This window comes from Nipponia nippon, unplaced genomic scaffold (assembly GCF_047370975.1).
Source record: "Nipponia nippon isolate SJK-2023a ecotype South Korea unplaced genomic scaffold, ASM4737097v1 scaffold_3, whole genome shotgun sequence".
Lineage (NCBI taxonomy): Eukaryota > Metazoa > Chordata > Aves > Pelecaniformes > Threskiornithidae > Nipponia > Nipponia nippon.
In genome coordinates this window covers 118,897,372-118,912,212 of record NW_028262347.1, presented here as the reverse complement: position 1 = coordinate 118,912,212, position 14,841 = coordinate 118,897,372, and the positions used below count along the sequence as shown (strand labels likewise).

The 14,841-nt window shown below is 41.9% G+C and overlaps 1 protein-coding gene across 4 annotated transcripts in view; it reads left to right on the top strand.

Annotated features, from left to right (window-relative positions):
- The window catches only part of SHTN1 (shootin 1), a 68,537-nt gene that overhangs the window by 44,333 nt on the left and 9,363 nt on the right, over positions 1-14,841 (top strand). For 3 of the 4 annotated variants that reach the window (XM_087765150.1, XM_087765153.1, XM_087765151.1), the window contains 7 exons: positions 436-589; positions 2,818-2,923; positions 4,658-4,740; positions 8,123-8,232; positions 8,896-8,949; positions 13,076-13,196; positions 14,125-14,308. In XM_087765150.1, coding sequence (XP_087621276.1) covers positions 436-589; positions 2,818-2,923; positions 4,658-4,740; positions 8,123-8,232; positions 8,896-8,949; positions 13,076-13,196; positions 14,125-14,308 — 812 coding nt within the window. The remainder of the gene's footprint in view (positions 1-435; positions 590-2,817; positions 2,924-4,657; positions 4,741-8,122; positions 8,233-8,895; positions 8,950-13,075; positions 13,197-14,124; positions 14,309-14,841) is intronic. The other variant, XM_087765152.1, reaches the window with a different exon arrangement.

Sequence of the window (14,841 nt, the reverse complement as noted above, 5' to 3'; positions counted from 1 at the left end):
ACCCACTGCCGTCTGCATGAGTTGAGACAAGGGACTTTAAATAATGAACCTGTCAGTGGAAGCAGTCAGTAAGAACAAAAATGCCAATGTTCTCGTGCTTCAAATGAGAAACATTCTGAAATTAAATTCTTATTATGTGATAAAAACTCTATAAAAAGAAAAAGGGAACATCTTATAGCTTAAGTACTTCGGAGCTAAAGACGTATTCTAAAGAAGAGATGAAACAAGTTAGGATCATAATAGAAAATTCTGACATCTCTCAGAAAAATCTGTCCAGCTCTCCTTCAAAAATTGCCCTCTTTCTGGGACTTGTAGTTCACTCCTGTACTATAACATCATGTTTTCAGGAATAACTGTGCCTAATGGGTTATTTGTCAAAAGGAAGGACAGAAAATACCTTTTATTGTAATGAATGCTATTGTTTGCCAACTGCAGATCAAAGAATTGGAAGAGCAGCTAGAGAATCAAGCGCTACATAAGGAGATTAGTCGTCTTAAACAGCAACTAGAACTGTTGGAAGAAGATAAAAAGGAACTAGAGATTAAGTGTCAGAACTCAGAAGAAAAAGCTAGAGACCTAAAGCATACAGGTAAAATCATGTAATAACTTTCATTTTAGAGGTACAGTTGCAGGGATGTGAGTGGTGCATGTCTGAGAGAATTACAAGTTATGTTTGAGACCCCAGAAGGAACAGCGTTTGTGTAGCCGAGATCCAGACCTGTGCTTCACAAGACAAAGTACAGCAACTGCCTTCAATCACAGAACAGTCCTGTCCAGAACATGTGTGAAAGAATAACCTCGTAAAACTTCTGTAAGGTATAAAAATACTGTTGTTAGATTGCCCTGCGTCTTACAGATGGATATATACATGTGAATAGGTTTCTGTGTGAAAGACACAATCCTTCGTATTCAGTCAAAATGTATCCTCTTACCTAGGTTTAAAAATAAATAAAATGGGATAAGTCTGCTTTTTTTTTTTTTTTTCCCCCAAAGATGCACAGTGGTTTATCAGACTGTGGGGTCTACATTGTATGAATTGTACAAAAACATCCCATAATTATCAAGCTACCCAACCATTTAATAGTCTTGCAATAGAAGACACCAGTGAAAATAAAGACATGATTTAGCCCTTCATATTGACATGTGAGAAAACAATTTCTGCTGATGTGAGAAGGTCTCGGGGGGGGGTGGGGTGGTGGTGTTTCTTTTTTTTTTTTTTTTAACAGATATGTAAAAGGTAAGTACTGCCTTCAGAGCCCTACAAAGGGAGTTAGCCAAACAAATCTGGTGGGCTTTTATGGCTCATATGCATGAGAATTACACATCTAAACTTCTTACTTGTCGTCCAATATTTTGTTCCATGTCAAGTGACTGAAAGGAAAGAAACAGTCTTGCTAGCTACTGTGTGTGTCTGTCTCTAAGATTTAAACTAGCTCCCAAAGAGTATGGGCAGAAAAGATTCACAGACTATTTAGGAGGGAACAACTGTTGCAGTGCAGATGTCCATACAGTTATTGTTGTCAGGATGGTGCCTGGCTTGTCTGCAGCATCCGATCTATTGAATGAGGATACTTCTGACCTAATGCTCTTTATTTTAAAAAGGGCCCCTGGTGTGTGTGGCCTCACTGTAGGGAATGTGAGGCTATGTCTGGCGAAGTATTTGCATGTGCCTTTGCTTTCAGTCCTTGTTCAGCTCAAGGCCTAAGCAGGTGCTAGTTTTAGGTATGATACCTGGTCAGAGGCGCATTTGAGCCCCCGTCAGAGGCAGCCAAAGTCCCTATCCTTAGTTAAGGCTCCATGTATAGCCACACTTTTCTGAAACATATTGTTAAAAGCAGGATTATCTTTAAGCCTGTTAGCAGTCTTGCTTGGAAGAGCTGCTTTGTGTTAGAGCTTTACATTACCCAGCCTTAAAAATATGCCTAGGCAGCATATGAGTTCTTTTCAGCTGCCTTGGAAAAGATCTAACCTTCACAGCAGATTCTTTCCTTCCAGGCTTGTTTGTCCTTAAGAAGGAATTTATCAGCATAAAGATTGTACCTGGAATTTAAAGTCACTCAGTTGATTTTTTTTTTTCCTTTTTAAATTTAAAAGTAAATGTTAAAGATTGTAATTTTAAATTGAATTCATCATTATGAGAGCAAAGAACCATATCCACTTTGGAAATCATATTCTGTACTTCTGCCATAATTCCTACTGTATTCAGAACAATTGCTAAGAATTTTTGTAACTAAAAGAAATTTAAGGCTTTTTTTTTTCTGTTTCTGCCCTTCCGCAGTTAATTGCATTTGACATTTCAAGTGCAGAAAAGTAATTTCCACATTTTAGATCTGACACGAAAACAGGAGAGAAAGAATCCATTCTGCCCACTGCCCAGTTTTGACGATTTTTATGGGGAAAACCCACACCATCAGCAAGACAGAGATAAGTCTGGAAGCTGAAATTGTTCATTTCTTTCATCTCTAGTTAGTTCGTTCTCAAATGCAACCTCAAATAGACCGTCACAGGAATCTGATAAACTTTTCCCTGCTCTATCATTTTATGTGAAGAATCCTGTATGAGGGAGAGTGTCACTTTAATTTCAAAAGTAACTCAGATTGGAGGTCACTGGTTTCATGAGAATCCTGTGCAGCTAGGACAGTATTCATGGTGGAAAATGTTGCCAAAAATAGGACTTCCTAGCAGTTGTGTGGTTTAGTCTTGTTGTTTGTTTTTTAGTTAATTAGTAGCTTTTTTGCTCAAACCATCAGAGTTGGTTTTTAGAGCAGATTGAGAAACCAAGAACTCACTCTAGTTTGTTTTATTGCTCTTGCGCAGTTGATGAACTTCAAAAACGAATACAGCAGTCTGAAAATCCTGCACCACCTCCTCCACCGCCGCCCCCTCCTCCTCTTCCTCCTCCCCCTCCTCCTAACCCTATACGGTAAGTGCTTAAATCAAGGGTCACAGCATTAATGCTTTGCTGAAGCAGCATACATTACATGAGCTTGCATCCAAGCAGGAAGAGTGTCTTTAAAGAGAAAAAAGGCTTTCTTCATCTGTCTTGGGCTCTTTACCAGCAGGACACGCTCTGTGCCCCACCTGCCAACAGACTAACACCCTGACCCATTTTGAACAGTGTCTGCCTTGCCAAGCCTAACGAATTGTCTAGACTGTGACTTTGGAGGAGGAGGGATACCTGTCTCCTCTAAATTTAGGAGATTATTTTTTTCTATTCACCTTATAGCTGTAATTATAGACTTGTGAAATGCTTGTCTGAATCTACTGCTAAGAAAACCCCTTTGAACCAAAGGATATGTTGGATTACTGTGTGTTCCTTCCTGTCGGACACTGGTGATGAAAATGCAGTCCTATTGAGTTCCCACGATTGCTTTCATAAGTTAAAAAGAAAAAAACCAAAAAACCAAAACAGAAAATCACCACCCCATCATCACACAGTTTTGGGCGAAATTATCAAAACTAAGCCTGACTTTTGCAAAGGGCTGTAAAAGAGGCTGACCAATATATGATGTATCAGGCGTTAGACCCAAATTAATTAATTAAGCCCTAAAGTGTGCTTAGTTAATTTTAGGAACTCAGCTAATCTTCATGTTGTCCACTTGGTTTTAAAAATAAATGGACTTCAATGACACTTTCTAACCTTCTGTCACAGAAATTACATAAAAGAGTCTTGTTAACTTCTGTGTTAAATATATGAATAGAGATGATTAGTAGGGAGAATTCATCCCTTTGTGCATCTTGTTTAGATTTCTAAAAACAAAGCTAAACATGTCCTGAACAATTGTGTTTGGTCTTTTGCTCCTTTTACATCCGTTAACTCATTTGGCTTGCTTGCTTGCTTTCTCACTAATGTGTAGCATAAATTAACTGTGTGGGGGTGTTGTGGGTGGGGTTTTTTTGTTTTGTTTACATTTGTGCCCTTTATTATTTGGAATTGACAACACTATTCATTTAAAGCCCTGTAGTAGCTAAATCAGAGTATTTCCTTCATTCACTGTGATGTTTATCTGCGTAGAGGTGGTTTCAGAGCCTTGGCACTGGTTGCTGCTTTTTTCTGGGAGAGAGTTTTGACCCTTTATGTCAGGGAGGTCACGGCTCCGTAAGGAGCGATGTTCAGTAGGGAGCGATAGGCCCCGCTGACACATCAGATGTGCACAGGAGCTTATACTTGGCTTTAAGATGAATCATTTCCTTGCCTGGACTTTTACGCTTTGACTATAGTGAAGGGATAATTATTTGACACTGTAAGAAGATTACAAACTTGGAGTTGGTGAGGAGATACCGATCACCATATTTAAGTGTCCTCTGGAGAATAATACTTCAATATCTGTAGCTCTTCCTTCCTTTTATTATGCCAGAGCAGCTTCAATTTGTCATGTGTCACAATGAGACACTGTCTTTTAATATTCAAATCTTGGAGTGTTTTGATTTGTGCCTAATGTCTGTTAAAAAGAAATAAATTTCTCTGGTGCATTTTGATGGGAGGCATTGTGGGGGGTAATTCAGTACCTACATCTGCATTCAAGAACTGTTAAATGAGTCTTTTGTAAGTAGCTGTATAATCAGGTATAAGCAAGCTGTTTGTGTGTCATGTTCAAGTTCATTTTAAGTGTAATACAGGACAGAATGACAATCTGCAGTTTCATTTTCCCCAAAGGTCTCTCATGTCAATGATTCGCAAGCGATCTCACTCCAACACCAATGTGAGCAAGAAGGAGAAACCTCCTCAGCAGGAGTCAGGTATGGCTCATCCTTTCTCAAGCCATGCGATTTATCCACTAGGTACTGCAGATAAAGCTAGTGAAAATGAACTGTGGGTACAGAGAGTGATGCAAATGCTTATAATGGTCAACATTAACAACTGCTACCCATGTCCCAGCATGTTCATCTACCTTGCAGTCCAGAAATGTAACTGCAGCCCAGCCATATGTGCTCTGAGATAGGAAGTGGTATCTTTGGCATTGTAGCTCTGGTACTGCAAGCTTCTTCCAGATCCCTTGCAAGTTTGCATAGCCCTCGTAGCCATCTATGCCCCCACAAGTGAACTGGTGATCAGCATCCAATTTATTTTTTCCAAATGGATTTTAGTATGAACGATCTTTGAGGCTGCAGATCAAAAACATTAAGGGAAGACCTAGCACTTGCTGTAACTGAAAAAAATTTCTTATCTCTTCCTACTTCTGTTTCTCATGCTTATCAGATATGTCACTGAGCTGATTTCATTCACTGATGTGGCAGAAAAATTTATCTTGTTTTGTTTTGTTTTTTTTTCCCTTGGGGAGAGGGTGGTCATGTTTATGAGAGGCTCACAGAAGGACCTGACAAGATGAGCTCTTAGCTGGATATGGTGATGTGCTGGGTGAGATGGATGGGGAGAACAGGATGGTTTAATTTAGGCCCTGTGCTGTTACACTGGCATGTGTAACATACAACTGTTGAGTTGCACCCCGGCAGTTTGGAACTGCGTGTAGTAGTTGCACTATAGCAGCGTTGAGAGGCTCAACCTATGCCTCTACGCTGGAGACACTATGGCATGTAGCTGCAGCTACAGTATGTCCAGGGCTTTGCACTTCCACAGGTTATCTGGAAGAGGCAGGAGAACAAACCCAACAAGCATTAAGCTGAGAACAGGTTATGTACAGGATAATACAGGGAAGTTTCCAGCTTCCATATGGCTTCTTGTTTGTGATTTCTTCTGTCCAGAGCCCCTCTGCAGAGCTAGTTTGTTAAATGCTTCAGTTTTCATCCCTCAATTCGTGTCTTATGAAATTACCAGTCAGAGTTGACTGTTAATGCTAATCCTTTAATAATACTGAAAACCTAAAACAAAACAGAATCTTGCACTAAGGTGGCTCTGCATGCAGAGTACCAGCTGAAATTGCATTTTATTGTTGTTAATGGAAGCTGGAGGCTTAGTAGGTTGAGAACAGGAGTTAAGTACAGATTTACAAATGATCATGAGTGCCTGAAGAGTCAACGCTAGTTAGGCAAGTGTTGCCAGTTAAATAACCCAGGTTTTCCTCACTGTTTCGCTCTTCCTTCTGAAACAGCAGGAGTTCGTTTGCAGTGAATTGCTTAACTCAGTTGCTGCCACTTAAACAAAGAAGGGGGCTGCAGACGGGAACCTGGCTGAAATTATAGGTGTAGGATATAACTGTTAAAGAAAAAATCGCTGTTAGCAGACTGTAATGGTATGTAAGCATGGCTGGATTGTTGGATGGGACCAACAGGCAGAAAGTGGGGGAAAGGAGGTGCTACCCCTCCCATTTTTCCAGTGAGGAACGGGGTGACTTGGGCAGATTTCTGTGGGAATCTTTGGGAACTGGTTACCAGTCTGAGAGAAATAAGGTTGTTGGTCTGGGTAAAATCATTAGAGAAGTGACCGTGTACCGAGATCTCTGATGAAGAGTCAATCTTCTTTTTCAGTAAAAGTTCAATTACGTTGCCTTCATTTATCAAGTTTCCTTACCTTGAAGTGTCCTAGATGTTTTGATTACACCTTTTTGTTGAGACTGTTACAAACAGTGATTGCAGGAAATACTATGAAATTCACTGTAGTTCTCTACGCCCCATTCTTTCATTATTTATTAGCAAACTTTAACAGTTCTGACCTTTCTTCAATCACATATAAACTACTTCTTCTCTTAATAGTTGAGCTGTTCTTAAAATAAAAATAAAAAAAGGGGGCAAGTTCTTTCTTGATCTAGTTATTATATGCAACTTGAGGCTTGTTTTGACCCTTGTTAAGGACTTAGAATGAGTGGTTTCTATCCCATACCACCAATTAAGCTTTTATATTTGAAACAGCCTGTTTGTGAAATTAGAGCCTGACATTAAATCGGCTTACAATACAGAAACTGCATTTCTATGAATCATCAATAGTACCCTGACAAGTGAGAGAGCGAAAGTCTATTTAAAATTCCTGTTATATAAGGTACAACATTGCAGCTTTGAATAGCGTCAACCGTATTTCTCCACGTATTTGCTTTAAGTAGTCTTTTTTTTCCCTTTTTGGTATGGCACGTTAAGTGTCTTTTGTTACATTATCCAGAACACTGATAAGTTAACAGGTATTGTTTAGCTTCATCACACAGCTTCCCGTTTTATCTGACTACTTTGCACTCCTGGTACTGAATTTCTTGAAAATCAGCAGGTTCCTTTCATGGTATTTAAGTTTTGCCCTTTAACTCGGTACAGCATTCTTTAACAGTGTGTTTTTAGTTCGGTCTGAGATGATGGTTTATCATTCCAGCAAGGTTCTTAAGCCCATGTGAAATACAAGACACATTTGGTAGCGCTGTAGTGGGCTGCATATAGGCCTTGCCATGCGGCGTTATCAACTTGTCCTGTGTCAGTGAAGCTATGGAAATTTCTGCTGAGGCGCAGTGAAGAGATACAGTGGAAGCGGGGCCGTAGTCTTCAGTCCTTGGTGCTTCAGCTTTTGCAATTCCCGAACAGGAGCTTTGCGTTTGTCAGGATCTGGGCCCTGCTTCTGTCCAAACTTCTGCAGGCACTGCGGTTTGGCGTTTGCAAAGTCCGTGGCTGGATCCTCAGTGTGTGAAGACTGGCATTTTATCCTTGAAGAGCTTGTGACAGTTTAGCTGATAGCAAAGATCACTAATAGTGCTGAATTCAGAAACTAAAATTCCTGATAACTAGAGATGAGGTTGCTGGTTTCTGCTACCACGTAGAAAGTGGGAACACCTTTTAGATGTACGTAGTGTACGGTAAAGTGCCTCTTTGTGGTGAGGAAAATTAAGAGTAAGATAGTGGTCCTGTAAGAACGACCCTGTGAACAGCCCACTTACGAGGAGAAAAATAAGCCTATGTATGTATGCTTATCATTTACATTTTTAATAAAACTGAGAAAAAGCATGGATTTAGCAAGTGCGTGAGCAATACGCATCACACATACGGGCAGGAAGAACTACTGCAGGGAGTATAACTAAGTACATTGTATATGCAAATGCCATTTCATCATTACAACTAATTTCTGATTACAGTAACTGGCTGTATATGGCAAGGAACCTGTTTAGGAGGCTGTTTAACGCGTTTTGCTCTTTGGCCTATTTCTCCGTAGTTCGTATCTGGAATGTGATATGCTCTGTGATTTTTGGAACAGGTGAAGAAGTTACGGATCTGAAGAGACAAGCTGTTGAAGAAATGATGGACAGAATTAAAAAGGGAGTTCATCTGAGACCAGTCAACCAGTCAAGCAGACCTAAAACAAAGGTTTGGAATAAATAGCAGAGCAATAATATTAACTAAGTAAAGTAATTTACACTGAAAATAAATCAGGCTTTCTGTAAAACATTCAAAAGAATACATTTGCCTCACTTACCTCATTTGCTTTGCTTGATTTTGAATAAAATGAATTAGAGCAGCATATATCTGAAGAAGAGAAAAAGAAGTGAAGCCAACAGTAAGTAAATAGAAGCCCGGTTTCTTTGACACAGAAAGGAACTGAAAGCAAGCATCTTGTAAACAAACAGCTACTGAGAAACTAAAAGCACAGAGGCAATAACTGAATTGGGTAAAGGGGATGATCAAGAAGTAGACTGTATTTAGCACTATTTCTTCCTTTTATACAACACTTAGCACTAATACATGAATGTGGCTACTATAAAATATTGCTTACCGTCTTAACAAAAGCGGATTCTTTCTTTATGTATAGGCTACGATTCACTGTGTTACCAGTTAAGACTCTTCCCTTCATCTATATAAGAAAATAGATTGAATGTTAGCCATGTGCCCATGAGAGGAGAGAGCAGAAGAACGTAATACAACTGCACGCTGGTGCAGCAGACCCTTGTGCGATGTCTGTCTTCAAGTCCAAAGTCTGTCATGGTCCATTTCACAAGTTTTTTAACATGCAAGTGTTGTGTTTGTTTACAGCCAGAAACACCAAAGCCCTCTGAAAGTGCAATGAAAGAATTAAAAGGAATTCTGGTAAGAAAACTTGTCGTTTATGTTTCAGTTTTTTCTTCTCATTCAGCTGACAGGGCCTTCTGTGCAAAATAGCTGAGTATTCGAAAGTGCTGCCTCAGTGTTTTGGTTTGAAGCTGTAGAGCAGTTTTGGAGTGAATCCCTCGATTCCACTTTTAACTTTGGTCCGACTGAAAGATTGGTTTTGGTCTTGCTAACAGAATTTATTTTGGAGAAAACTAGCCAGTTAACTCTGCTCCGGATTTGTATGTTCCTGCCACTAGAGGGGATGTTATGGCCTGCACCTGCCATAGATCCTTTGGAAACTTTCCAGGTGCTCACAGTGGGGATGCTTAGGGAGGGAGAGGCAGCTGAATAAATCTGGTCCAAAGTAAAGCCCCTGAACTGCACATACAGTAGATGTGGGGTTCTCATCATCAACTGCTCTGAGCGCCTGCTCTCTCCTGAGGCACCAAATTTCTTGTTAGCATAGCCATCGCCTAAATAGAGCAAGAGGTCTCTAGTCTGTCTGCATTTATATGTAGAAAAATGGATTCTGAGCAGCTGTTGACATACCCGTTTATCACTAAATAAAACCATTAGGCTTGTGTTTGGTCCTGCTCAGAGCAACGTGCTGTTTGCTGCTGGTTCTGGCCTTTACTCGTATATTGCGTAGCTTATTTAACTGGTGGTTTCTTTGGCACAAGTGCTAAAATTGTATCAGTCAGAAGGAGCTGTAGTTCTTGCTCCCTGACTTCTGTGACCCTGAAGCTTTTAAAGTTGAAGTGCAGATTTGGCACATCAGGTGAAATTTTGCCTTTGTAAGGTGAAATACGATGAAATTCTGCCCATATTGAAGCAAAATGCTTCACATCCACTCCACAGAAGGTAAAGCTAATCAGTCTAATCATCCATGATAGCACCTAAAGAGAGCCCTTATAAAAATAACTTCAGTATTGTGTCAGGTGATGCAAGACAGTACAGCAAAGAGCGTAGCCACAGCCGGTGCTGAAATTTAAAATCACGAGTGTGGCACCAATGACGCGTCAAACTTACTGTTCTCCAGTCACATGAAAGCAGGGGAAGAAATGATCTAGAGAGCCCCCAGACCTTAATGCTGAGCTCTGATTAGAGGGACACATAATTAAATGTGGAGGTCAATAGAAAAGGAATAAAATGCAACAGGGAGATTATGTTTTAAATGGAACTCTGTAAGTATAGGAATGGTTTGGTGCAGTGTGCTGTTTGGACGAGTGAGGGTTGAACTTGACGATCCTGCCGAAGGTCCTTTCGTTTTCTAATAGCTGTTTTATTTCTTTGACACTGTATCGCTGACATCAGGGGAGACTTGATTATGTACTTCAGAGGGAGCCGAAAGAAACCTACAGTCACTGTACTTCTGTATCTAGCTTGTTGCTTTTGAGCCCTTCAGGATATTTGTAGTATAAGACAAACTACATAAAATCCAATTCCAGTCTATTCTTGAGACCAATCATTATGCACAGTCAGACAACAAACATGGGGGTGGGATGTGATGGAGTAAACATTTGTTGTTACTATGCTAATTATGCATTTCATGTAGACCTCCAGGTAATTGTTACAAACAAAACACATTTATGTTCTGTAAATTGCAGAGTTTGAGTGACTCCGTTGCTCAAGTTGCTTTCGTACGTGTACGTTTGTAGAGATCTGAAGCATACTACTCAGTAATAATGTACCTGCTCAGTTAAATTTCAAATAGTTGCCAAAGAAAATATTTTAACTTTTGGCTGGGAGGTGAAGAACGAGAGCTGAGTTACTTTGCAGGGATCCTGAAAGTACCACAGCTTTTGCAACTTGCGATGCCATTTCCTTTTGCCATTTGCTATTTCTTATCAGAAGTCACAGGCTTGTCAACAAAAGATGTTAAGAATACGTTATTTATGCTCTGGAAAAATGCTATATGAGTCTGACATGTTTTGGAAGGCTGAATGAACAGGATTCCTGGGGGGGTCCTAAGGATGGCAAGACTCAGAGGGAGAATGAAATAGCACATAGGTCCCAAATTTTCAGTTGCATTATAAACATTTTGGGGAAATTTTACAATCAAGTGGGTGCTGATCCAGTAACTGACTCTCGTCAGTTGGGAAATGCGTGCAGTGTGCACTATGTGCATGTTAAAATTCCTGTGGGAAACTTTGGGTGGTTTTGGGCTTTGATTAAAGCCTTCCCCCCCCCCCCCCCCCTTAAGAAAAGTGCTGCTGGACTTGCAGCTTCCCTGGTACCAACTAACCTTGGCATAAGGCAGTAATTGCGTGCATTTCTGTTTTGTATGTATAAAAACTGTTTCAACTTGAGATCTAACTCTGTGCATAAGAGAAACCATGAAGTATGTGGACACAGGGTCAGGTTTATGGCAGATCAGCTAGATTATAGGGTATAATAACATGCTGCAGTTGCAGCTAGTACATACTGACTTCTGCAGATACGTGTCCACACCAGGATGCAGCAACACAGGACCATGCTGAAATATAAAACATGCTGGAGCAGTAAAATACGGATCTTTGGCTTTTTGCTAATAGAGGTTAATTATGGGCATGGTATCGCTCTAGCAGTTTTCATAGAGTCATAGAATGGTTTGGGTTGGAAGGGACCTTTAAAGGCCATCTAGTCCAACCCCCCTGCAACAAGCAGGGACATATTCCACTAGATCAGGTTGCTCAGAGCCCCGTCCAACCTGACCTTGAATGTTTCCAGGGATGGGGCATCTACCACCTCTCTGGGCAACCTGTGCCAGTGTTTCACCACCCTCATCGCAAAAAATTTCTTCCTTTTATCTAGTCTGAATCTCCCCTCTTTTAGTTTAAAACCATTACCCCGTGTCCTATCACAACAGGCCCTGCTAAAAAGTCTGTCCCCATCTTTCTTGTAGGCCCCCTTTAAGTACTGAAAGGCTGCAATAGCGTCTCCCCAGAGCCTTCTCTTCTCCAGGCCGAACAACTCCAACTCTCTCAGCCTTTCCTTACAGGAGAGGTGCTCCATCCCTCTGACCATTTTTGTGGCCCTCCTCTGGACCCGCTCCAACAGGTCCATGTCCTTCCTGTGCTGAGGGCCCCAGAGCTGGACGCAGGGCTCCAGGTGGGGTCTCACGAGAGCAGAGTAGAGGGGCAGAATCACCTCCCTCGCCCTGCTGGCCACGCTTCTTTTGATGCGGCCCAGGATACGGTTGGCCTTCTGGGCTGCCAGCACACGTTGCCAGCTCATGTCCAGCTTTTCACGCACCAGTACCCCCAGGTCCTTCTCCTCAGGGCTGCTCTCAATCCCTTCATCCCCCAGCCTGTATTGATACCTGGGGTTGCCCCAACCCAGGTGCAGGACCCTGCAGTGCACTCCACCAGTGCATGATCACTGCAGCCCAGGCTTCCTCTGATGTTGACATCACCAATTAGCTCACTTGTGTTGGTGACCAACAGGTCCAGCATCGCATCCCCTCTTGTAGGGCTGTCCATTACCTGGCTTAAGAAGTTACCCTCAATGCACTCCAGGAGTCTCCTGGATTGCCTACAGCTCGCCGTGCTACTCTTCCAGCAGATGGGGTATTTGAAGTCCCCCAGCGGGACGAGAGCCTGTGAGCGCGATGCCTCCTGTAGCTGGAGTAAGATGGTTTTGTCAATGTGCTCCCCTTGATAAGGCGGCCTGTAGCAGACACCAGCCACAAGGTTCCCGCTGTTGCCTTGGTCTCTGATTCTTACCCATAAGCTCTCAACCTGCTCTCGGCTATTCTTCAGAGACAGCTCTTCATACTCTATCCATTTCTTGAGATGGATGAGTTTTTTAAGATCCATTAAATGTTAAGATGGAGGAAATTGGCAGTTCCCTGCAAACATCAGAGTTTGTGCAGTAGGGATCCAGAGCATCTTAAGCCCGGTATCAACCCTCTAGTGTGTAGGTGAGTATGGTTAATCCCTACATTGGGAAATCCAAGTAAAGGGAGAAGTGGTGAGCCAAGCCCCAGGTGCGCTCTGTTGTAGTAAAGGGAGAGCGTCACACACTGGTCTAGAACTGCAGTTGCTTTTCTGCAGTTTAAAAGGTTCTCACATTGTGCATATGGGATGTTTCGCAACACATATTATGTCCTCAGAGAGCTTTTCATGCCTGTTTCTTCCTGTAGGAAACATTGAACAAATCCACTAGTTCCCGAAGCTTGAAGTCCCTTGAAACAGACAGCAGTGAAACAGAGCTGGAACGAGTTCTGCGACGCCGGAAAGTGACCACTGACCAGGACAGTGGCGGTAAGTGGCTGGACTCCGTCGTAGTCTTCTTCCTCTCCCTGCATTAAGTGACTCTTGAAGCTTTACTTTCTCTTCCAGACCATTGCCATTTCAGCCATTACGGAGAACTCTGCTTCCTTCTAGAGGGGCTCACTTCCCCCTCGCACCTGTCGCTTTTCACCCCCATTTTCTCCGAGAGATGCCTCTGGCAGGACTTTCTGTGCACACAGCCATATATGCACAGGTTCCTCTGTCCCGCCTGGAGCTCAGATATTGTTATTGGAGTCAGTAGTCTGAGCCTACTGTGAAAATACTCTTGAAAGTAATGGTAACCAGAGAAATGAGGGTTTAGGACTAAGGGTTTGAATTAACCTCTTCTGCAGAGCAAGGGTCTGCAGTTTTTAAGCTACGCTTTACTATCATCTTCTGTAAGAAACTGTTGATGCTCTGCCTGGTTAGAAACACAGTCTGTGCAAGTGTAAGCCCATGCCATAGTCGATGCGGATGTGGCTGGTTTTAATGTCACTGTATGGTTTTAGCGTGGACTTTGTAGACAGACAGTTCAGTGGCTACTCGTGAGTATGAGAACAGGCTTGTTTGTCACTGGGCTGGCTCTCGCTCCAGCTGCCCTTCAGGCTGGGAGAGCACTGGCAAGTTGTGACTTGGTCGTGCTGCGTGGAGCAGGACTTACCATCCCAGAAGCCAGGGGGATTGAGTGCACGGCTGTGTCAATATAGCAAGCCCTACTTGTGGTACATGAAAGGGTTCATCTTGGCGGGGAGAGCAGAAGCTGCAAATATGGCATTTTGATACTCTCCATGCACTGGACGCTGTTCATTAAAATTCCATTTTGATTTCTCCCATTAGCTTGAATTCTGCTGTGCTTACGTGTTGTTTCTGGACCAGTCAATCTGGATAATAGAAGCCTTAAACTTTCCTTGGGTTTTAGGTCCCACTGGAGTCTTGGCCACCTCAGAATCAAAATCTCTGCCTGTGCTAGGTTCGGGAGCCAGTGCCGCACAAACAGCATTGAACAAGAAAGACCTGGAGACAGAATTCAGTTCTGAAGCACCTGACTCAGGTCCTGTCTCTAACCAGCTTAAGGGTGTCACGGGCTCCAAGCCTACATTACAGTAAGTAGAACAGGGATTTGTAGATATATTTTAGTACCAGATCTGTTGGGCTGGTGCATTTTGAAAGTGATTTAATATCAATTTTGGTTAACAGGATAAATGTACAGTCTGCAGCTGTTTACCACTGACTCCTCAAATAATTTGCAGTCTCATGTGGAGGTAGAAATCGAATTCTCTGTAATAAAGTTCTTTTCCTGTAAAATCTGTGAACGTTCTTCAAAAAACCCTTCATCTTCTCTGCCAAAAAAAAGACCTCAAGAGTTTTTGATGAATAGCAAGGTTGAGGTTATTTTCCGTATCCTTAAGAGCAGATGGATGACAGTTACATAGTTAACTCTTGATTTAAAAAAAGGTAGTTCTAGCACAATAGTTTAAAAAATAGCATCACGTTAAACCACGACAAAGTCATATTGCTCTGTATGCAGGTGTGCAGGGCAGTTTCTGTTGGGCCAAAACAAGTCCTGACTGTTACTCTTAAATGTTTGTTGGTAAAAATTCTGAATTACCTTCAAATTTCAAGATTAAGATTCTTG